Here is a 25,968-nt window from a genome sequence, read left to right as displayed (position 1 = left end):
AACTAAATCTCACAGTGAGGGTGTACCTTCACTCACGCACTCATCTAATATTTGTCTTTAAAAACCATATGAGTGGTTTCTCTATCACTGGTTTGATTTAGTTTTTATTTACAGTTTCCCCTATTTCATATTTTCTTTATTCACTTAGTTTGGCCATAGCAGCTACCCTCCACAGTTCATTCAAACGGTCGAGTATTACCCACTACATGGCCTGTGTCTCCGGCTAGTTGACCTGCGGTCAGGATTGCTCATACTTTGAGCTCTGTCAATCATGGTGTGTCAAAGGTCCTGCCACCTATTGACAGAGCCGTAAAGCTCATCTGGGTTGGCATGACCCCCTCAACTGTCAAACTTTGCTCTCTTGGCTGTCATAGCATTTGCCAATTTAGCTGCTATCATTACAACAGGACACACGCACACGGCTGCATCTGTTGTTAAAGCTTTTCATAGGCGTTTTCGAAACATACCATCTCACAATGAAGACTATAATCCATCGAATCTCATTTGTCGACTTTACCAATCTCCCCAAGAGATTGATTCCAATTCAGTGGAAAGCACAGCTGCTGGCAGAATTGGTAGCAGATGCCCCACAGGTAATTGCAACATGTGGTTCCGTTGCTGGCATTCCTTACAGTGGCTCACATAGTGTCTATCAGACAGATGAAGACCTGGCCAGTGGCACCTGCATCTCATACTTTTTAGAATCTTCACAAATGTGATGTTGGAGTGTCATGGAGATACTACATGATAGCTAGGTGTATACGAAATGGGATGACAAGCAACCATTTCCACCCCATTGGATAATAGTTAAACGGTGTTCTGTTCATTAAATGGAATTCTCTTTTGGTTGGTTCCTCCTTCTTCAAGACTTCTATGGTTTGCTGAAATGATGGATGTTTCCTCTGCTCAGCAGCAATGTCATTTAAAGCAACAATGACTGAGATTTCTTCCAAGCTGCTGTGTTCTGCCAAAGGGTTCCTTGAAGGGCAGTTGGTGTCCTAGTGCTTGCATTGATTTTTGTATACCACTGTGATATCGTATATCTGAAGCCTCAGAGCCCATCTCACCAGCCAACCCAGTGGGTCCTTCTGGCTACTCTGCCAGCTCAGAGAATGGTGGTCCATCACAATGGTGAATGGTTTGCCAAATAAGTATAGCCAGAACTTGTTGACGGCACATACAACAGCAAGGCACTCTTTCTTGGTTGTAGAATAGTTCCTTTCAGACTTGGAGAGTACTCTGGAAGCACAAGCTATCATCTTTTCAGCACTTCCTGGATTTGTACAAGAACTGCACCTACCCCATACCAGGTAACATTGGTGTAAAGTGCTGTGTCAGCATTCTAATCATACAATTCTAGGACTGGAGAATGTGTTAGCACCTCCTTAATGAGGAGGCAAGATTTCTCATTCCAAGAAAATTTGGAATCTCCCTGCAATAGTTCTTGTAAGAGATGTGTATTGGCACAGAAGTCCTTTATGAGTCAGCGGTAATATGAGTACATGCTGTGAAAACTTCTCACCTCACAAATAGGCCAATGAGTCACAAAATCTGTGATTGCTCTTATTTTGTCTGGGTTGGAACAGACCCCATCACCAATAGGTGCCTCAAACTCTTTAATTTCTTGTGTGTTGAAGACACACCTTTTTGGATTCAGGCAGTTCAGGCAGAGAACTGCAGTCTGAACACAGTACAACATGGCTGTCAAGTGGCTTAGACATTCTTCAAATATCTTGGGGGGGGGGGGGGGGGGGGGGAGAAAGAAAGAAAGAAAAGAAAAGAAAACAATGACAATGTCATCCTGATAGCAAAGACATACTGTCCATTTAAGGCGCTGAAGCAGGTTGTCTACCATATGTTCCAAGGAGGCCAGAGCATTACACAGTCCAAATGGCATAACATTAAACTCATAGAGCAGATCAGGAGTTATGAACCTAGTTAAGGAAAACTTTGCTCCTTTCACACAGTCTAGGCTGTCATCACTGTGCGGCAATGGATACACACATTTATTCATGATTTTGTTCAATTGTCAGTAGTTGACACAGAAATGTCATATGCTGTCCTTCTTTTTATAAGGATCACAGGAGAGGACCAAGTGTTCTTTGTAGGTTCAGTGATGTTATCTTGCAGAATCTTCATGACTCCCTCATCAATTATCCCAATTATCCATTATTCAGCCACCGACAATCTATACGAGTGTTGACTGATTAGTGGCTGATCCCCAGTATTAATGTGGTATTTTACCATGTATCACTTGGCATGTCTTTTTTCCATTTTAGATTTGAAAGCAACCAAAAACTGATGCAGAAAGGCTATTATTCGCTGACATTGCTCCTCAGCTAGGTCACATCCTTTTGGCAATTTTATAGTAGCTTTCACCCCAGCATTGTCTGTTGTGGTAGTGGAGCATGATTCCTCATCAATGACACCAAGCTACCCTTCCTGGACTACTGTGTCTGTCCCTAAGCACTATCTGTAGGGATGAGTTGTTGCTGCTTGTAACAATTAGTGATCCAAAGTTCTCCCTGACCACATACAAAGCTTATGATCATCACTGGCATGTAGATTTCTTTTGTGAGCCTGAGTAGCTTTTGGCAATTGACAAAAGCTTTACAGTTTACCTGAGCATCTCAATTGATGACTGGAATTTGTCTCATTGATGACAGCATGATAACAAAATCTTCATTGGCAAACAGTGCCAAGCACAATCTTTGTTATGTGTGCTTGCTGAAATTGCTTTATTACTCTGCAGCACTGATCTTCCTCAGTCTATGACACCTTGTAATCCCTACAAGAAATCACATGTAAGAATAACATTATGGCAAACAACAAATTCAAAAAGCTGAGTTCTGACATTGATATCTTGCAATACAAGTCCCTGTCAGCTGACTATATTTCCCATTTGTGACTTTCACCAAAATCCCTTTCATATCATAGAATACAGTCTTCTTTAGCTGGTGATAATAAGCATTCAACATTACAGGAAAGAAAGCTCCTGAATCGGCAAGCATCTGAACAGGTTGGCTGTGGATGATGACGTCAATAAGATTTCCTGACATCTTGGTGACTGTCATCCATTATGGACTTTCATCTGTGGTGGCCTCGCCTCCATAGATGGTTGCTTTGCTTAGTTTTCCTGAATTCAGTGGCTAGGAGAGCGGCTGGTGCATCTGTACGGCAATGGGGAATGGCTGTGCAATGTTGGGGAAGAAACTCATCCAGGGTACAGTGATAAGATTTGTCCAGCAGGTTGACTAGAATCATCTGCAGTCGACTGCTGTGAAAAGAACTGTTGGGATAATTGACATCTGATGGTGTAGTAGTCATTAAAAACATGTTTTCTTCATCTGCAGTAGTGTATTTTTCCAGGGTATCTACAGTGGAAACATACTGGTGTGTTGTCCTCTCTCCTCCAAATGTCTGTTCTTCTGCAGGGTGTTGTACTTGGTGGAGGAGTTAGTTGTTCCAGTGTTGGTCTGGTGCTGGATTGTTATCTGATAGCTGTGATGTAAGTCCAAGCTGGCCGAGACTCTTCTTCCTGGTGTGTTCAACTGGTGGCGGAAATTGACATAGCTCTTCTTCAACACTATCACCTCCTGACATAAGAGTTCAACTTTTACTTCTGCTATGTCTTGCTTACATGGTGCAAAAGTTTTGGACCCATACAATGCTGCACTTGTTCTCTTACAATAAGGTGTAGTTCATGGTGAACTGCCATAGGGAACACATCAAGCAGTCGGTAGTACCTCTTTCGTCTGACTCTTTTGTGTTGCATTGCCTCTATGCACTGGCACCACTTGATGAAGTCCTCCGTTGCTGTGACACCCTTTACCAAAAGAGCTTGGTACATGTCTTCTGCAACTCCTTTCATTAAATATGAGATTTCATCAGCTTCTTTCATATATTGATTCGCAATGTGGCATAGGGGCAAGGTATTCTGTATACAGGATTGTGTCATTTCATCATGACATTGGGCCCTGTTCTCCAATCGTTCTTCTGCTATGTGGACTTCCATCTGATTGTAACCAAATGTCTTCTTCAGTTCAGCCCAAAATTTATCAGAGCTGTTCAACATCTGACAATGGCCTTGCCACAGCGGTGATACCTGTTCACGTCAGATCATCGAAGTTAAGTGCCGTTGGGCTTGGCAAGCACTTGGATGGGTGACTGTCAAGGTGTGCCAAGTGATGCTGGAAAGCAGTGTGCACTCAGCCCTCATGAGGCCAACTGAGGGCTACTTGATTAACAAGTTGCAGCTCCAGTCAAAAAAACTGATAACAACCGGGAGAGTGGTGTGCTGACCACCTGCCCCTCTGTATCTGCATCCAGTGATGCCTGTCAGCTGACGATGACAGGGCATTAGTCAGTACCATTGGGACTTCTGAGGCCTGTTCGGATGATGCACTGAACTTCTGTAACATGTCCTCAAACCACTGTCGGGCCGTGCCATCCAAGTAAAAGTATACTTCTGCCAAACACATTATGTGATCCCGCATGTTGTATGTGGCAAATCCGTCGATTCCTTTCAGTCATTCAGTGGATTCTGACCATCATGTCCAGGAAATGCTGATGAGTGACTGCTGTTCACCTGACTTATTGCTGTTTTGGAATTATTGGTCGGCTTATATTCTGGCTACTGTATAGCTACAGCTTTTACATTGCCTAATTGGAGCCACAGTGATGTATACGTTTTGAAGTACCAGGCATCTCCATCAAACAATGTCATCATAATTGTCCAAATCAGAAAGCACGATCATCAATGAAGTACAGTACTTGGCACTGAAAGCATGTTTATTACGAACACCAATACAGCTGGAACAAAATTAAACTCCTGGAAGGAGAGTGCAGCTATTTATACAACACTGAATATTTCAGAATAAAATAAAACATTACAAATGAAGGGTATTTTGAGAACCATCACAAACTGATAAATATTAAATGATAAACAATTACAAGTTGTTGTGTTTGACTGGGTGACCCACAGCAAGCCAGCTTGTGATGCTAACTTGTACGCCACACTGCATGCAGCACAACACATTACAATATAATTGCAAAATAAATTGGTGGAAAGTTTAATGTTACATCACATTAACAAGTTTGTTGGTACTAGGTTGAATTCTTGACAGTTGTATTAATGTATCTATTTTTTCTGTAAACTAAGCAGAGTATGTTATTTCACAAAAGTAATTAGTGACAAATTGTTTCATAAGTGTTATTAGATAAAAGAAGTGTGAATATTTGCAATATTTTGCTAAAGCACTTATTTTGAAACTCTGCAGACCATTCCACCAAGTTCACCTACTTTGAGGAAGGAAATTATTGCATTTCATTTATATCGACAGAAAAGAGATCCATAAACCAAGCTTTTTATCTGTTAGATTACAGGAAATATTCACAAGAACTTTGTCACAATCCACAGAATTACAATGCAAGACATCTAATAATCTGAGGTGATGGTAAAATAGCCACTCTGGTAGATACAAGTGAATGCTGGAAGCTGAAAAATGAATAACAGCCGCTGTTTAAGAACTGTCATTCTGATAGTTCTAACTACTTTATCAACGATTCAGTTTTGTTTTGTACTTTTAACCTTCCTTTTTATAAATGTAGTACCATAGGATGAAAATATTTTGAACAACTTAGGTCTGCTTTTTCCTTCTGGTCAAAGAACAAAATGTACTTTTTTAACTCTAGCATACAGTGATTCAGTAGATGGCAATATGGCTCAAAATAGATAAAAACTAGCCCCCCACCTAAAAACAATGGTGGCTTTTCTGTGCTGTTTGTGGAAATGTATTTAAAAATTGCCAATCACACTCCATTATACATGCCAAAAACTATGAGTCAGAGAGTCTAAAAAATAAGTTTAATACATAATGTACACAGAAAACCTCAAATAGTGAACATAATGGTACAATAAATACACAGCTTGCACAAGGATGCTATTCCATACTCAACAAGTGACTACCACTGTGTGATTATTTCAAATGGCACTTACTTCATCAACAACATTTCTTTCAACTGAGTTATGTGCAAACTTTCACACTGAAGTTAAATATTGGCAAAGAATAAACGATGGACTGTTTGAGTGTAAATCTTAGAACATAACTCCTTCTAAGTTATTAGGACATGTCCAACAGGACTCTGATTTTCATTACTTCCACTGTAAGTTTTAAAATGGCATGCTTTCTAATTTATTCCCATATTCTTCTCAATATACTGTTCTCATGAGTGACATTGCACTTTTTACAGTTTGAAACACAAAGATATACTTTTTTCATGTGTAGGAGAGAGCCTGTTTACACTAGACTAATACTTCATTCAAGAGAATAGCAACTGAAAGATCACTGGCCACAGAATTCCACTGAGGTGACAAAAGTCATGGGATAGCAATACGCACATATACAAATGGCACTAGTATCACTCACTCAAGGTATAAAATGGTAGTGGACTGGCAGAGCTGTCATTTGTACTCATGTGATTCATGTAAAAAGGTTTCCGACATGATTATGGCCACATGACAGGAATTAACCACCACAGACTCTGAACAAAGAATAGTGGTTAGAGCTAGACGCATGGGACAGTCCGTTTAGGAATTTGTTAGGAAATTCATTATTCTGAGATCCACAGTGTCAAGAATGTGCCGAGAATATCAAATTTCAGGCATTACCACTCACTATAGACAATACAGAGGCTGACGGCCTTCACTTAACAACTGAGAGCAGCGGCATAAGCACAGGGTTGTTAGAGTTAACAGACAAGCAACACTGCATGAAATACTTGCAGAAATCAACGTGGGATGAACGACGAACATATCCATTAGGACAGTGTGGGAAAATCTGGAATTAATGGGCTACGGCAGCAGATGACTGACACAGGTGCCTTTGCAAACAGCACGACATTGCCCGTAGGGCCTGTTGTTACTGTATCAGCTGGAACCTAGATGATTGGAAAACTGTGGCCTTATCAGATGAGATATGATTTCAGTTGGTAAGAGCTGATGGTAGGGTTCAAGTGTAGCACAAACTCCACAAAGCCGTGGACCCAAATTGTCACAAGGCACTGTGTGAACTGGTGGTGGCTCCATAATGGTGTGGGTTGTTTTTACATGGAATGAACTGGGTCCTCTGGCCCAACTGAACTGATCATTGACTGAAAACGGTTATACTCAGCTACTTGGAGAGCATATGCCGCTATTCATGGACTTCATGTTCCCACATAATGAGTGAATTTTTATGGGTGACAGTGTACCATGACGCAGCACAATTGTTTGTGAGTGGTTTGAAGAACATTCTGGACAATTCAAGCAATGGACTTGGCCATCCAGAATGCCCGCAATGAATCCCATTGAACACTTATGGGAAATAATGAAGGGGTCAGCTTGTGCACAAACTCCTACACTGGCAACACTTTTGCAATTATGGACAGCAATAGAGGTAGCATAGGTCAATATTTTTACAATGACTTATTGAGTCCATGCCACGTTGAGTAGCTGCACTACGATGGGCAAAATGAGGTCCAATACTATATTAGGAGGTATCCCATGACTTCTGTCATCTCCGTGTATGTCCACTACTAAAGCACAGACACAATACAAAGTCACTAGTACACAACCAATAACAAAATAGTAATCTGTAATTTATACAAATAACATGTCTACACACTAACTTTTCATTTAAAACAAGAACAAACAAGTTCCATTAGTAAACAAAATGTTCCTCAACAAAAGTTATAATGTTTTAGAACATACCATTTGATCTTCTTCCCCATAGTTAATGTATTCAAAATCTGATTCTCCAGGAGGTGGACGTGTCATTGTGTTCCCTGTACCTGTGGATTAAACCACCATTCATTAAAAAGTGAACTCAAAACATGTTAAACATTTTATTTTCTTAGCTAACTTAAGATTGTTTATATGACTCATTGGAATAGATAAAGATAGACGAAAAAAGAAAGTACTTTGCCACTCAAATTCAGGTACAAGCTATATTATATAACTACACTACACTGGAACAGAGATAAAAGTTTAAAAAAAATAGCCAAATATGGGTAAACTACAGACTCATAGGATCAAGTGAAGGTTTCCAGAGCATCAAATTGCGAACATGTGGTAAGGAAGGTGAATATATATATATATATATATATATATATATATATATATATATATATATATAAAAAAAACAAAGATGATGTGACTTACCAAACGAAAGCGCTGGCACGTCGATAGACACACAAACAAACACAAACATACACACAAAATTCAAGCTTTCGCAACAAACTGTTGCCTCATCAGGAAAGAGGGAAGGAGAGGGAAAGACGAAAGGAAGTGGGTTTTAACGGAGAGGGTAAGGAGTCATTCCAATCCCGGGAGCGGAAAGACTTACCTTAGGGGGAAAAAAGGACGGGTATACACTCGCGCACACACACATATTCATCCACACATATACAGACACACATTATATATATATATATATATATATATATATATATATATATATATATATATATATATATATATATATATATATATATATATATATATATTCGACCACTGCCATAAAATCATAAATCACATCAGTCTTAAATACATATCATACTATACATTACATTAATTATACTAGCTTAGTTGGACAAGGGACGTGAAAGGAAGTTACTGGTGGCCAGTCCATAGGACTAATGCTAACATTCACCTGGAGTGATCTATCAAAACCATGAGAAACACAAAGTTAGAAAGTTGGTTCCCCCAAATACGAGTCCATTGCCTTAAGCACTACTCCACCATACTTGTTATGGTTAATGCTGGCAATATAATGATTCATTTATATGAGCCGTAGTCTGAGACACACCTTCCTCAAATGTCAAAGCCTTTAATGCATGGATGTGAGATAGCACTAGACTTAGATTAAACCAGTTTGAATCTAGATGGTGCGAAAAATTTAATCTAAAGTATTTTGGCAGCAAGTGGAGGACATAGTGACACCAGATTCCTGATTATAGGTCTTCATAAAAATGCCCTGGGTTAATTTCCAAACCCCACCACATTATATCATGGAGTGAAGGTATATGAAACTGGTGACAGTGAATCAGCTGTCACATGAGAACATTAAAGTCAGTCCCCCTTCCGCTTTCAGGCTATTCTGGTGGGACATACTATATGTCAATACCCTCACCAATCTCCATCATAAATATTATCATCAGCAACTAAAACACAAGAGCATGGGAATAAGGGGAGTAGAGGCTGGACCAGTAAAGGCTAAAGGCGATGAAAATAACAGATTGTCACCACAGAGAAAGAGAGAATGGGGGAATAGAGAGTGGAGAGAGGGATGATGAGAGCAGAAGGGGAGTGAGAGAAAGGGAGGGAGAGTACGGGGAGAGAAAGATGAGGGAGGGAGAGGTGATAGAAATACAGAAATGGGGAGGGATGAGATGTTACATACACACATCAAAAAAAGTTTTGCATCGGTTCCGAGAGTTCCTAAACCTGCACAGAAAATTGGAATAAGATCAACATAAACATCATTTCTGCCCTTTCTATTGCTCATGAAAACCACACATTGCATGTTGTACTACCATACAGCGAGACCTTCGGAGGTGGTGGTCACACCCTGGTACCTCTAATACCTAGCAGCACGTCCTCTTGCATTGATGCATGTCTTTATTCGTTGTGGCATACTATCCACAAGATCATCAAGGCACTGTTGATCCATATTGTCCCACTCCTCAACGGTGATTTGTGTTTAAGGCATCCAGCCTGACCGGGTAGCCTCCAAACACGTCTCCGACGATTGTCTTGTTGAAGGCATATGTGACACTCATCAGTGAAGCGAACGTGATGCCAATCCTGAGCGGTCCATTGGGCATGTTGTTGGGCCCACCTGTGCTGCACTGCATGGTGTCGTGGTGGCAAAGATGGACCTCACCAGGGATGTCGGGAGTGAAGTTGTGCATCATGCAGCCTATTGCGCACAGTTTGAGTCGTAACACGACGTCCTGTGGCTGCACGAAAATCATCATTCAACATGGTGGCGCTACTGTCAGGGTTCCTCCGAGCCATATAATCCACAGGTAGCGGTCATCCAGTGCAGTAGTAGCCCCTGGCCGGCCTGAATGAGGAATGTCATTGACAGTTCCTGTCTCTCTGTATCTCTTCCATGTCTGAACAACATCACTTTGGTTCACGCCGAGATGCTTGGACATTTCCCTTGTTGAGAGCCCTTCCTGGCACAAAGAAACCAATGCGTATGCGATCGAACTGCGGTATTGGCTGTCTAGGCATGGCTGAACTACAGACAACACGAGCCGTGCACCTCCTTCCTGGTGGAATGACTGGAAGTGATCGGTTGTCGGACCCCTCCGTCTAATAGATGCTGCTCGTGCATGGTTGTTTACATCTTTGGGCGGGTTTAGTGACACCTCTGAAGAGTCAAAGGGACTGTGTCTGTGATACGATATCCACAGTCAACATCTATCTTCAGCAGTTCTGGGAACCGGGATGATGCGAAACTTTTTTTTGTGTGTATATGCTGTCCACTCACATTAATATGACCACCTGTCAAAAGCTTGAATAACCACATTTTGCAGCACAGACCACTGTGAGACATGCAGGGAGAGAGTCAGTGAGATTCTGGGAGGTACCGATAAGGATGTGAGCCATACTGCCTTCAGTGCTATGGCCAGGTCTCTTGGTTGAGTATTCATGGTACAAACAGCCCAATGAAGGTGGTCCACAGATTCTTGCTTGAGTTTAAATTCAGGGAGTTTGGTGGCCAGGGGAGTTGGGTAAACTCATTCTGGTGCTCTTCGAACCACGCACATACATTGCAAGCTATGTGACATGTTGCATTGTCCTGTGGTAGATGCTATCATACAAAGAAAAAACAAACTGCATGCAGGGGTAGATATGCTCTCCAGGATAGATGCATATTTACACTGATTTATTGTGCCTTACAGAATCATTAGATCACACAGGGAAAGCCACAAAAATGTTCCTGAGAATATAACTCTCCTCCTCCTGCCTGGATACTTCTGACAATTGTTGCAGGGCTATAAACCCCAAGGGCCATCTGTCTGATGGAGCATAAAACATCATTCATCTGAAAGGCCACTTGTCTCCACTCAGTGGACGTCAAGTTGTGGTACTGGTGTGCAAATTCCAGCATTCGTCGCTGCACAGCACAGCAGTCAGCACGGGTGCAAGAACCAGGCGCCTGCTGCGTAGGCCCATATGCAGCACCATTTTCTGTACAGTCACTGAAGAGACACTGTTGAGAGCCTCTTTATTCATCTGGGCAGTCAGTTGCTCAACAGTAGCATGTCTATTCAACTGAACACATCTCCAAAGCTGCCATTCACCGCTGTCATCTAGTGCCTGTGGTGCAGCACAATTGCCTCAGCGCCGGTTTTGGATAGTGCCATTGTGCCATGCACAGTACAGTTTAACCATGGTGGCACATGACCAGTTTAAAAACATAGCCATTTTGGAAATGCTTCCTCCTTTGGCCTGAAAGCCAATGATCTTGCCCTTTTGGACTTCACATAAATTGCTGCATTTCCAAATAATGACAACAACTGCACTGTTTTCCACGTCCCCTTGACACACTTTATATACTGTCCAGTTTTTGTGTTAGCCACCTGCTGTCTGTAAGTGGTTGATGTTGAACATAGATGGTAGTCACATTAATGTGACTGGACTGTGTGTGTGTGTGTGTGTGTGTGTGTGTGTGTGTGTGTGTGTATCCTAAACCTTTATGGGTAAATTACACATATTAGTAGAGGTTCCTAAAGAGTGTATGTTGAGACAAGGAACTAATGGTCCAAAAACAATATTTATCTGCTTATTGACAAACAACTTACACCTTACAGATGCAACATCAGCTCATACACATTGTTCAAAGTTATGTACTGTTGTGTTAAAATAGAAAGAATGCATTTGGCTGTTTTGCTGAATTAATGTCTGTCTGGGCACTAATCCACATCTTAAGTTTAAGACATACAGCATTGTGAATATACAGGGTGTTACAAAAAGGTACGGCCAAACTTACAGGAAACATTCCTCACACACAAATAAAGAAATGATGTTATGTGGACATGTGTCTGGAAATGCTTAATTTCCATGTTAGAGCTCATTTTAGTTTCGTCAGTATGTACTGTACTTCCTCGATTCACCGCCAGTTGGCCCAATTGAAGGAAGGTAATGTTGACTTCGGTGCTTGTGTTGACATGCGACTCATTGCTCTACAGTACTAGCACAAGCACATCAGTACGTAGCATCAACAGGTTAGTGTTCATCACGAATGTGGTTTTGGAGTCAGTGCAATGTTTACAAATGCGGAGTTGGCAGATGCCCATTTGATGTATGGATTAGCAAGGGGCAATAGCTGTGGCGCGATACATTTGTATCGAGACAGATTTCCAGAACAAAGGTGTTCCGACAGGAAGATGTTCGAAGCAATTGATCAGTGTCGTAGGGAGTATGGAACATTCCAGCCTATGACTCGCGACTGGGGAAGACCTAGAACGACGAGGACACCTGCAATGGACGAGGCAATTCTTCGTGCAGTTGACGATAACCCTAATGTCAGCGACAGAGAAGTTGCTGCTGTACAAGGTAACATTGACCACGTCACTGTATGGAGAGTGCTACGGAAGAACCAGTTGTTTCCGTACCATGTACAGCGTGTGCAGGCACTATCAGCAGCTGATTGGCCTCCACGGGTACACTTCTGCGAATGGTTCATCCAACAATGTGTCAATCCTCATTTCAGTGAAAATGTTCTCTTTATGGATGAGGCTTCATTCCAACGTGATCAAACTGTAAATTTTCACAATCAACATGTGTGGGCTGACGAGAATCCGCACGCAATTGTGCAATCACGTCATCAACACAGATTTTCTGTGAACGTTTGGGCAGGCATTGTTGGTGATGTCTTGATTGGGCCCCATGTTCTTCCACCTACGCTCAAAGGAGCACGTTATCATGATTTCATACGGGATACTCTACCTGTGCTGCTAGAACATGAGCCTTTACAAGTACGACACAACATGTGGTTCATGCACATTGGAGCTCCTGCACATTTCAGTCGAAGTGTTTGTACGCTTCTCAACAACAGATTCGGTGACCGATGGATTGGTAGAGGCGGACCAATTCCATGGCCTCCACACTCTCCTGACCTCAGCCCTCTTGACTTTCATTTATGGGGGAATTTGAAAGCTCTTGTCTATGCAACCCCGGTACCAAATGTAGAGACTCTGCGTGCTCGTATTGTCGACGGCTGTGATACAATACGCCATTCTCCAGGGCTGCATCAGGGCATCAGGGATTCCATGCGACAGAGGGTGGATGCACGTATCCTCGCTAATGGAGGACATTTTGAACATTTCCTGTAACAAAGTTTTTGAAGTCACGCTGGTACATTCTGTTGCTGTGTGTTTCCATTCCATGATTAATGTGATTTGAAGAGAAGTAATAAAATGAGCTCTAACATGGAAAGTAAGCATTTCCGGACACATGTCCACATAACATATTTTCTTTCTTTGTGTGTGAGGAATGTTTCCTGAAAGTTTGGCTGTACCTTTTTGTAACACCCTGTATAAATGCACACAGAAGCTGGATACTATAAACTTTTTATAGCACAGAAATGGCAAATATGCTCACCAGTCAAAACATAACCAAACCCTTTAAGACTGCACTGCTCACTATGGTGTAAAAATGGAACCAGATGGTCACATAACCTTCTACTGCTGGCGTAGCTCATGGTAATGAAGTGATGTGTATGTGGCAGTCTGCATATGGAACCATCACAGTAAGATGTGGAGGCATGAAAGTATGACAGAAATGAGTCATAGTGTTTTGCTCCAGTTGTTGGTGCTGCAGTGTGCACTGTCCATTGTATCTATTGTGAAAACTCTTAAAGCTTTTTAAATAAACAAGTTATTAACATCCTACATCTTTATTCTTCATGTCTACATATTTATTTCTCAACATAGTCACCCAAGTGACAAACACATTTCTCCCAATGAGAGAGCTGTTTGTTGATATCACCACCATAGGATGTACGAGTTTCTTCACTGAGCAAGAACCTCACCTCCACATACACCGCTTCATCACTATCAAAGTTAAGTCATTGAAAATGTTCTTCAAGTTTCAGAAACAGATGGAAATCAGATGGGGTCAAGTTGGGTCTTTATGGAGGATGACCAATGACAGGTACCCTGCAAAGGTCATTGCTCAGAATGGCACATAAAGCTGTAAATCTTCAATGCACCAAATAACACAGAAAGTGAACAGTAGCTAACTGGAGGCATGTAGTGTAGTCCCACAAATCAAGACGTTGCACCTTTTTAAAGATGCAAGACATTTAACCTGCAGTGTGTCGTATGCTTGTGGCGTCCACTGTCCATTCACCTACCTGCTCGCAGCAAGTCCTATATTCCTGCAAGACACTCAGACGCTGTTCTGCATCCATACAACAGTTATCGAGGCAACCGTGTCTACAGATAAGCTATATACATGTGTGGTGTCTCTTCTGTGGGACTTGGCCAAGATGATTAAGGCAACTGCTTGCATTAAGCAGGTAATCTGGGTTTGAGTCCCAGACCGGCACAAACTTTCAACTTTCAGCATCAAATTATTTTAATGTTCGATTGCAGCTGGAGTTGGTCTCTCCACTGAAATTTGGTATAGTTCAGGTCAGATGTGCTTGAGTATGCAATTTCCGTATACATTTTTCATATCGTGACTTGTGCCCACTCATTCAGGTAACCCCAGACATTAACTACAATGTTTATTTCAACATCCTAAATGACCAAGTTGCCCTTTCTTCTATATATTCATAATGAGTATCCTGTGACACTCCCATACTCCCAGCTGTATTCACGGAGCTACACACATGCCCTCCTTGTTTGATGAAAACTCATGCACCGCATAGCACACTGACAGACCCATGAAATCACCCAATCTTAATTTCACTCAAAATGTTTGAGACTATTTGGAACAGCGGGTGAAATACTGTAATCAACATCCCGGCAATTTGGTAGCTCTACAGGATCTAAACAATGAGGGGCTTCTGCTGGAAATGGCTTACCTGAAGAAACTGGTGAGCTCTCTTCTTTGCTGAATTGAGAGCATTATGACTGCTAGAGGCAGTGTTACACAGCATTCGCAGTATGTCTCCTGGTAGTCTACTTTTTTGTGCAGTGTACTTCTCTGATGCCATATATGGTGCAAATGCTAGAGGTGTTTATAATATGCATATATTTTATTTTATTGTTCACTTATGAAATAGCTATTATATAGACTGAGTTTCCAGTCTGTGCATTTGTTAGCACACTGTTTTGTCCCCATTTGAGTTCCAAAGGAAAAAAAATCTTAATGCCAAAATATTCTTTAACTTTCAGTGCACCTACAAATAAGGAAGTAATGGGGTTTTTATGATAAGAAGTAGTGGAATAAAAAGGAAGGCTCAAGTTTTTCATGCAATGATTTCGTGACTGATGCTTGGTATGAATATATGGTTGATCTGAAAATGATTTTAGGCTGTGTGAAAACACCTGCAGAAAAAGATTCCTGAAAAAGATGGTGTACAACAGCGCACTTTTTCAATAATTACAGCACAGTGGGATTTTAGAGGAAGACAAAACCCTTTAAATGACAACCAGCAGAAACAGATGGAACTTGGACAAAATTCACTACATGACAGTTGTTAAGGAATAGAGACATTGCTGGACAGCAATAATCACAGGCAATGATGGACGACATGAAACACAGTACAACAATAATAGAGGTGGAGTGGTATATTTATCAGAAGAAATGGTAGATTTCACTGCATGGGAAAACAAGTTAACAGACATAAATAACATTTATGTTTGAAATAGGTCATACTGCCAACAGACTCTCAGAGAGGAATATGCCATCCTCGGGCACAAATGCACATTTTGCTCCTATTACTCACGGTGGCTACCCAACTGTCGAGTAGCTCTCGGAGGATATTCCCGTCCCTCTCTCAAGGTGGTTTTCAGTTTATGTGCGGTTCGCAGAGCAAGTGTTTGTTGACAAACACATCTGAAGAGCAACTCTGGTATGTTCTATAGCGTATAGGTCTGAGCAGTACAAGACATTCCATATGTTCAACATCTTCACTTTTCAGTGTGTCCAACACCTCAACGGTCCCGTGTGGGTGGACATTGTCATCCATAAGAGAAAGTCGGGCCCTTCCACACCCCTCAATGCAACAGTACCTCACCCAATATGCAGCAGTATTAGCCGCTGTACATACGGCCTGCCCACACCATCATGCCTAGGCCAAACCAATGACGTTCATGAACATTCAATGGTGTGTAACGTGTACCCATCTCTCTCCAAACTGATGACCAGAACCACTTGCCACACCGAACCAGGATTCATCGCAGCTCACTGTGGACCACACTGTTGCCAACCCCAACAACTTTGCTCCCTAGAACAACAAACTCTTTCTCGATGATGGCGTGGTTGAAGTAGTACACATTTAACAAGCCTTGAAGCATACAAACCTGGCTGAAACAATCGCCGAAAAATGGTTTTGGCAGAGACACACAATGTTTGCAGCGATCTGCCTAGGAGTGAGTTGTCTGTTCCTTTTCGCCGCTCGGGCTACATATCTATCCTCCTGCAGTATGGTGTTCTATCTACGACCACCGGCACACTTTCGGATAACATTTCCACCTTCAGTGGCCTTTTTCAGTTGCGAGACGACACTTGGACTTTGACCACAGTGGTGACACTGAGATGCTTCGCCGTCCAACTGCTCCTCCACGATCGGGAGCACTCCAATGATGTCTTGCAAACATGTTCTGGTACCACACAGAATGTCGCACTAAAAGATTCCACGACAACCTTCGTCCAACATCGTACCACATGAACTGTCAAATGCATACAGAACGTTCGTGCACAGGCTTTGCTGCAGTTAACACGACCCGCCCTCTACATTTTATTTTACTATTATCGGTCGGATGGTCGGTAGCAACTGGCAGCTGTTCCTTAACAGGTGTCAGTTGTTCTTTAGCAATTGTCAAGCAGTGTATAGGGCAAATGTACACAAAGAAACTTTTCCTAAGGATCATTTTCTGCCAATCAAGTCTTTTTTGTCAATAAAAATAAATAAATGACTTGCGAGTTTCGTACTGATGCAACACTTTCGATATGATGCCACTATGGCGACTTCCGTGTTGGTGGTTATTTACTCGAGCAGTTTCTCATGTAGCCTCATCAGACTGAGCAGATCGTGGTCCGGCATTCCCTACAGAGAGAAATCTAAGGTGGTCAGCAAAAGTCGAGCTCGAGACCGCAGCAACAGTACCCCGAGACGCAAAAGCCGCGCCGCACCTAGCAGCTCTGCGCCGGGCAGTCCAGAATGAAGCAGGTATTCGTAGGAGCGCAGCAATGTTCCAGCGTGTGTGTGTGAGCCTCGAAACAATGGAAATGAGGAACGCCGACCAAACAAAGCCGCGCACGAACGAACCATTTCCTTTGATGCACCGACGCTGCGCGGAACTTGTTCGTTGTTGCGCAGAGCGGCGCAGTTTGTCATCCACACACGCGGCGCCGAACCTCTTTTCTTGGTTTTGCGCGACGCAGCACGGCCGCTGTGGGTACAGCACAACCGTGAGAGTTTCGATGCTCTAGTCTGTATTAATAGTTAAGTAAGATAGTCCGCCATTTATGCATAACATAACCAACCGACGAGTGCATTCAGGAACTACCCTGGTTCAGTATGCACAGGATGTACTTGTTTCTCATTGCTTTCTGCCAGTTCACCGGAAAGCTGGTGCTTTAGTATTTCATATTGCATTTGCGCTCAATACACGAACCAGTCCACCTCTTTCTTTCCAGTGCGAACACTGCCTCATCGCTGTCACTCCGATCAGTTTAGAGATTTCGAATGTTTAATCATGTGCAGTTTTTTTCCCCTTGGGCTATTCCCTGTACCACAAAACCTACACAGAACAGTGGATAGTGCGAACAGATGATTTTAACGACCAGTGTAATGACATGGCTTAACGTTCCTGGCTTTATTATATGGGAGAACACTACAAACGAACTGATTACTCGTACCGGGGAAGGTCGGTTAGTATCGGAGACGTAAGTTTTTACGAAATTATATTTTTTCTGAAATTTGTATTGGAACTCTCTTCAGACAAAAGAATACTATGATACGTTACTTCCTAGGATTATAGAACTTAATGTCAGAAGGATATACTTTCGTTCTTTTTTTTTTTTTTTGCATCTTTAACATTTTGGCCGTTTTAATTTTTCGAGGGCTGTATCGGACATGAACAATAGGTTAAGTGCCTGTCTATGAAAAGGAAATGGAGGTGACATGGAAAAGCACTTAACAGAACAATAGGTTAAGTACCTGTCTATCAAAGGAGAACAATAGGTTTGCCCCTGAGTGCATACCTGCCCCTGATGTACGCAACCCGCACTAATAAACTGTGCTCATACATAGTTTGTTCTACCACTATAGTCAGGAATGCCCCAGAGAAGTGTGATAGGACTACTACTGTTCTCTATATGCATAAATGACCTGAGGGATAGGGTGAGCAGCTGAACCGTGCAGGAAAGTATCGTCGTTTATTGACTGTATAAGGATACATGATGGCTTACAATTTACATTTGGTGAGATGAATTGCAGCTTGCTGTAAATGTAGGAAAAGGGAAGTTAGTACAGATGAGTAGGGAAAAGATCCTGTAAATGTACGAATACAGCATTTTTGGTGTGCTGCTTGACACAGTCTCTTCGATTAAACATCGAGGCGTAACATTACAAAGGTATATGAAATGGAACGAGCAAGTAAGAGTTATAGCGGAAAAGGCGAATGGTCAAATTTGGTTTATTGGGAGAGTTTTAGGAGACCGTAATATTGTAGAACACTAGTGAGACTAATTCTTGAGTACTTCTCGAGTGTTTGGAATCCTCACCAAGTCGGTTTAAAGGAAGAAGACTCCGAAACAATTCAGAGACGGGCTGCTAGATTTGTTACAGGTTGTTTCGATCAACACGCACTTATTACGTACGTGCTTCAGGAACTTAAATGAGAATCCCTGGAAGGAAGGCGACGTTCTTTCCGAGGAAGGCTGTCGAGATAATTTAGAGAATCGGGATTTGAAGCTGACTGGGAACAACCCTACTACCGCCAGCGTACATTTCGCGGTAAGGACCACAAACGTAAGATAAGAGAAAGCAGGGCTCGCATGGAGGTATACAGGCAGTCGTTTATCCATCGCTCAATTTGCAACTGTAACAGGAAAGGAAATGACTAGCAGTGGTACAACGTACCCTCCACCACACACCGTATGGTAGCTTGTGGAGTATTATGTAGATGTAATTTCGGATGTCCACGGAGATGTGTGTTGGGCCCATAGCTGTTCGTGCTGTATATTAATAAGCTCGCGGATATTAATAGTTCGAACAGTCCACGGGTGTACTGTCGGTCCATAGTGTCCAACGGGCACAATATTTCGGCGATCAGACATGTCGCCATCGTCAGGTGCGCTGACGAACTGAGCTCCTGAGGGCGGACGGCGCGAGGCGTTCTCTCTGCGGTCACCCAAGAAGGTGTCCTCGCCCAAGAGATGGAGAATGAGCGGGATTGAAATGCGACGACGAGAAAGTGGGCTAAAGATCTTAATGTACGATGGACACGATGCACCATGTAAGGCGCCCTTCCCCAATTGGCCCGCTCTTCGGAAAAGTTTTGAAGAGTGGAGGTCAAACGTGTGAAACTCCTTTTAGTCGCCTCTTACGACAGGCAGGAATACCTCCGGCCTATTCTTACTCCCGGATCCGCTGGGGGGGGGGGGGGGGGGGGGGGACGGACAGAGAAGGGCAGCAGGAATGATCTACAGGTTTGTTTGACCTGCGGGAGAGTGTCACAGAGATGCTGACAGAACTGAACTGGCAGAAACTTGAGGATAGACGTAACTATCCCGCGAAAATCTACTTATAAAGTTTGAAGAACCGCCTTTAAACGATGACTATAGGAATATAATACAACCCCTACGTATCACTCCCATAGGGACCATGAGGAAAAGATTACATTAATTACAGCTCGCACAGAGGCATTTAAACAGCCAATCTTCTCGTGCGCCGTACGTGAATGGAACGGCAAAAAACCCTAATAACTGGTACAATAGGACATACCTCTGCCATGCACTTCACAGTGGTTTGAAAAGTATAAACGTAGCTGACGTTAACTGTATCTGCAGCCAAATAAATATGAATTACGTAACTTATTTTTTGCGTGCTGATAATTAAAACCTTATGACCTCCTTCGTAGATGAATTTGGAGAACCTTTTTTTCACTCCATCCACTAAATTAAAGGAACGAGCAAGAGACGGTGGGGAAGGGGCGGGGGGGGGGGGGGAATGTTTCTGTTACACGGTGTACCAACTGCCTCCCGCCGTATAGTGTAGAGGTTTACGGTCAATATCCTGGAACGTGTGAATGAAATGATCAGAATCACCAAGGCGTTTCTATGTCGTACAATACAGCACCAACTTTTTGATAGGGCTGTGGTTATTCTTCAACGCAGCAAGAGCCACAAGAACAAGTCGGCGGGGGTGGTTTGGACCTGCCGAATTCCGATTACTTGGAATTACCAAGGATCAGGCGCGATTGGAAAAGTATGTCAGTACTCAGGTATCCTATTCATTGTACTACGTGACATGCGACAACCTGACGTGAAAAGTCTTTAAGTGTTCCACTGCAGCGAAAAATGAGATGTGATAAAATTATGCGTCCGTTATAACTTATGTATTATAAGCGATGTGTCGTTTATATTCTAATAATATACCATCGGCCGTCTCTCTTGACAAAAAACCCACGTGCTTGCGCGGCCGCACGACTGCTACGGTCGCAGGTTCGAATCCTGCCTCGGGCATGGATGTGTGTGATGTCCTTAGGTTAGTTAGGTTTAAGTAGTTCTAAGTTCTAGGGGACTGATGACCACAGATGTTAAGTCCCATAGTGCTCAGAGCCATTTGAACCATTTGAGCTTGCGCGGCTGTTTCATCGAACCTCCAAGTGGGGTCTCGATTCTCGTTCCAGCCGAGCACATAACAGTCACAGTTCAGATGAGTGGTCGTTACACGTACATGTAGAACTTAAGCAGACTGAAAAAATGGCGTGGTCACAAGTTAGCTAAGTATATAATCAAGAAAGTTGTATGCAACAAATGAATGAAAACTGTAAAAATACTATATACAGGAAGCCCAGATACAAAAACGTGATGCACTATAAGTAATGGAAAATAGCTCAAGCAGAATCCAACAACCCTAAGAAGGCATTGTTGTTGTGATCTTCAGTCCAAAGACTGGTTTAATACAGATCTCCATGCTAGTATATCCTGCCAAGCCTCTTCATCTCGACGTAACTGCTCAAATCTGCATACATTTAAACCTGTTTACTAATCATCATCATTTATTAGTCTATGCTCATCCATCACTTACTTAAATACTACACACAGAACAAGTCGAGTATGGGAGCGAGCGATTTATAAATTACAATCACAAATAACAAAAAATACAATTTAAATGGTATAAATTATCCATAACTACAAATTCAGTTTTCAAATGCTGTGTTTTGCAATCCACGCCTTCATCTCCTCCTACAATTTTTACCCCTCATAATTCTATCCCTTAGCAGATTAACTATGTGTCCTGTCCATTGAACTCTTTATTTTCGTCACTTTGTGGTACCAGTTTCTTTTCTCTCCAATTCGAGTCGGTACTTCCTAATTATTTATCCGATCTATTTATTTAACATTGGACAGTCTTCTGTAGCACCACATTTCAAAAACTTATATGATCTTCTTGTCTGAACTGTTTGTCGTCCACTTTTCACTACAGTAAAATGATACACCCCAAAGAAATAACTTCAGAAAAGAATTCCTAACATTTAAATTCATATTCGATGTTTAAAGATTTACTTTCAGAAACACTTTTTTTACTGTTGTCACTCTGCATTTTATACCCTCTCTACTTCGCCCAGTATCAGATATTTTACTGCCAAACAACGAAACTCTTCTAGTTTAAGTGTTATTTCCTAATTTAACTCTATCAGCATTGCCTGATTTAATTCGATTACGTCCCATTTCTCTTGCTTTGCTTTTGTTGATTTGCGGGCCGAATGAGGAAATTAAGGCCCAAGGGGAGCAGCAAAGTTACATCATCTGTAGTCAGCGAGAATACAGCACACGAGCTTAGACCGATCTGATTGAAGCCACACCGCCCAGAGGCAGTTGTATCGATTCTCTACACAGTGCCTCTGCTTTGTGAAACATAAACGTCATACACTTCATATCACTATCCACTATTCAAAAAGAGCTCACTAACACACACAATTCAATTTATTTTTTTAGTAAATGCATTCTTCATTGCTATCTCTAATACTACCCATCAACGTATTTTTCCTCTGATATTTTCCTCCTCTATAGAAACCTGAATACGACAATGTCCGATATCCGTGGTTCTAATAGGAAAGCTAAAGTCCATGCCGTTCCTCACAAGAGACTTCTAATCAAATTGCGTGCGTATGGAGTGCGACTGGATTCGTGGTTTCCTGTCAGGAAGATCACAGTACGTAGCAATCGACGGAAAATCATCGAGTAAAATTGAAATGATATCTGGCATTCCACAAAAAAATGTTATAGGTCCTCAGCCATTTACCGTCTAGTAAAGTCATCAGATGATTAAAACAAATTGCAAACTGATCTAGACACAATATCTATATTGTGCGACAAGGGGAAACTGCCTCTAAATAAGGAAAAGTGTGACGTCATCCACATACTTACTGGCTGGTTATAATTACAGGGCACCAACTCACGGAGGTCCAGTATGGGCTGTAATTATCGTTTGACAGCGAAACTTCGTCGATATGCTAATGCGTTAATAAAGAACCGATTTTTGCTGAAAAAAAAAGTTTCAGTTTCGGCCATCAGGTGCAAATCTGGCACTGTACAATGTATGACGGTTGACATCCACGTTGTGTCATTTAGCGAGCCATAACATAACTGAAAAATATGGCTATCGACAAGAGAGTCCGTGCACTGTTAGCGAAGAGTGCTGCACCAACTGAAAGGTCTGAGGAGAGGCCTGAAGTCATTTAATTGTTTAATGATGATTATAATGAAGTTCGAAAACACGTGTGAGCTTGGTCTTGCTCTTGGAAGAGGAGGCGTCCAGCCTGGTGGAAGTTGCTGTTGCTATAACTGACCATGCAGCACGTGCTCCGGCTACTGCTAGTGCTACTCCTAATGCTACTGCTCAAGTGCGCGAATATCCGGAAGCGAGGGAAGGCCGCAGCCCCCCCCCCCCCCCCCAACTCCCAAAAGTCATCCGCAGTCCACAGGCTTCACTGCATGCGGATATGCAGGGCATGTGGTCAGCACACCGCTCTCCCGGCCGTATGTCAGTTTACGAGACCGGAGCCGCTACTTCTCAATCAAGTAGCTCCTCAGTTTGCCTCACAAGGGCTGAGCGCACCCCGCTCGGCAGACCAGATGGTTCAAATGGCTCTGAGCACTATGGGACTTAACATCTATGGTCATCAGTCCCCTAGAACTTAGAACTACTTAAACCTAACTAACCTAAGGACATCACACAACACCCAGCCATCACGAGGCAGAGAAAATCCCTGACCCCGCCGGGAATCGAACCCGGGAACCCGGAGACCAGATGGTCACCCACCCAAGTGTTAGCCCAGTCCGACACCGTTTAACTTCGGTGATCTGACCGGAACCGGTGTTACCACTGCGGCAAGGCCGCTGCTTCCCCCCCCCCCCCCCCCTCCTCCCCTAGCTCTCGGGGAAAGGAAAATACGCAGTGTAGTCAGGAGTTTCTCTTTCCAAAAAAAAAAAAAAAATTGATAACATAGTCGGGACTGCAACTTTTATGGCTACTTACAAGTTGCCTCTCCTCTTCGAAAATATTAAAAACACTCCATAACCCATGTTTAGCATCCCCCCCCCCCCCCCCCAATGTATGGGTGCCGTGCAATGTCACGAGAATTGTCCATCCCATGGTCAACAGTACGGAAATTTTGCGGTCTATTTCGCACTAGTACCCGTACAGGATCCAGATGGTGCAGCAACTGAAACTTCGTGATCCGCAACAACGTTCTGAATTTGCCCTTCGGTTTCTGGCAGGGATCAAAGTTGATGAGGCGTGGACAGTCAATATTCTATTGAGTGACGAGGAACATTTTAACTACAGAGTGCAGTGAATGCACAGAACAGCCAAATTTGGGGTGCTGTTAGACCTTGTTTTGTGTATGAAGAGCCACTGCACTCGCCGTATGTAATTGAGTGGTGTGGATTCACAAGCACCTTTATTCTCGGTCCGTTCCTTTTTGCAGAGAATATACCTAGAGGGTCCGTCAGGTATAGCGAGACGTCTGCACGTTATCGAGACCTCCTTGTACAGCATATGAATCCTGCTTTAGAAGGGCGTAACTGTGTGGAAAGCACTGTTTTCATGCAAGATGGGGCAACACCACCTCATGCCGCTCGCCCAGTGATAGATCTGCTTAATGCAACCTTCCACAAACATGTTATCTCCAGAGGTTTTCCAGATGCATCGTCTGCTAGATCACTTGATATGAATCCATGTGACCTTTGGCCCTAAAGATATCGAAAAGAACGCTTTTAACAGGGACATGTTCAGTCTCTACCTATCTGCAGGCCCGTATACAGGAAAACGTTGCTCAGATTCCACCAGAACTGCTGCGAGCAACTGTTGATCACGTCGTTTTACGAATGCAGCATCTCGTCGACGTCTCCGGTGCTTACACTGAACAAATTGTATAAGTGGCAGTTAATGATGAAATAAACATTATGCCTCTGTCACTTGTTTGACATTTTCTGCCCACGCCTAGTTTCTAATTCATCACACACAAACATCTCTAGACATGTTCCTTGCAGTCACAGCGCCAGATCTGCATCTAGTGGTCAAAGTTGGAACCATTATTATTGCAGTGTAACCTGTTCCGCATTAGAATATCTACCAAGTTCCGCTACCATACGATTTTTGCAACCCAATCTGGACTTCTGTGAGTAGCCGCACCTAACCAACAGGCACTAATGAAATCCGCTAAACTTAAGTTACACGATAAATCACAAAAATTTCAAGGCCGCCAATTCAACTGCATACCTTGGAATTACAATTACGAACAACTATCCCTCCGCTCCTAGAGTATTGCTGTGCGGTATGGGGTCCTTACCAGATAGTATTGATGGTGGGCATCGAAAAAGTCCAAAGAAGGGCAGCTCGTTTTATATTATCGTGAAAAAGGGGAGAAGGGTTCACTGATATGACGAGCGAGTTCGGATGGAAATCATTTAAACAAAGGTGTGTTTCGTTGTGGCGAGATATTTTCGTGAAATTTCAATCTCCAGTTTCTCCTCTGAATGTGAAATTATTTTAGTGTCGCCATCCAACATAAAGAGAAATGATTATCGATAAAAAAATAAGAGAAATAGGAAATCGTACTGAAACATTGAAGTGTTCATTTTTTTCCACGCGCTGTTAAGAGAGTGGAACAGTAGAGAAATAGAAAAAGGTTCGACGAACCCTCCGGCAGGCACCTAAGTGTGAACAGCACAGTAGTCATGTACATGTAAATGTCACATGTGTAAATTTGGTGTTACTGTGTCATGCTAATTCGACAAGTTCGAAGTAGATTTTAATTCAGCTCTTGCAGAAAATATATGTGTAACTGTCGAACCATATACTTCAAGGTTTAAAGTTGCCTATCCATTTAATTACACTTGCACCACAAAAAAATTGAAAAAAAAAAGAAACCGGTCAAATATTTTGTGAAATGATTTGTCTAAACGTAAGAAATAAAATCTATTCGAGAAACATGACGCTCCTTTGAATGATACTCGAAATCATCTACAGCAAATGAGATGCCTATTGTGAATTTACATTT

The 25,968-nt window shown here is 42.5% G+C and overlaps 1 protein-coding gene across 1 annotated transcript in view; it reads right to left on the bottom strand.

Moving 5' to 3' along the window:
- LOC124721089 (polyamine-transporting ATPase 13A3-like) overlaps window positions 1-25,968 on the bottom strand; it is a 191,568-nt gene that overhangs the window by 132,231 nt on the left and 33,369 nt on the right. The window contains exon 3 of the mRNA XM_047245900.1: window positions 7,751-7,830. Coding sequence (XP_047101856.1) covers window positions 7,751-7,830 — 80 coding nt within the window. The remainder of the gene's footprint in view (window positions 1-7,750; window positions 7,831-25,968) is intronic.

Source organism: Schistocerca piceifrons, chromosome X, assembly GCF_021461385.2.
Source record: "Schistocerca piceifrons isolate TAMUIC-IGC-003096 chromosome X, iqSchPice1.1, whole genome shotgun sequence".
Classification (NCBI taxonomy): Eukaryota; Metazoa; Arthropoda; class Insecta; order Orthoptera; family Acrididae; genus Schistocerca; species Schistocerca piceifrons.
Note: the sequence above shows the minus strand (reverse complement) of the source record. Positions and strands in the feature narration are given on the sequence as shown.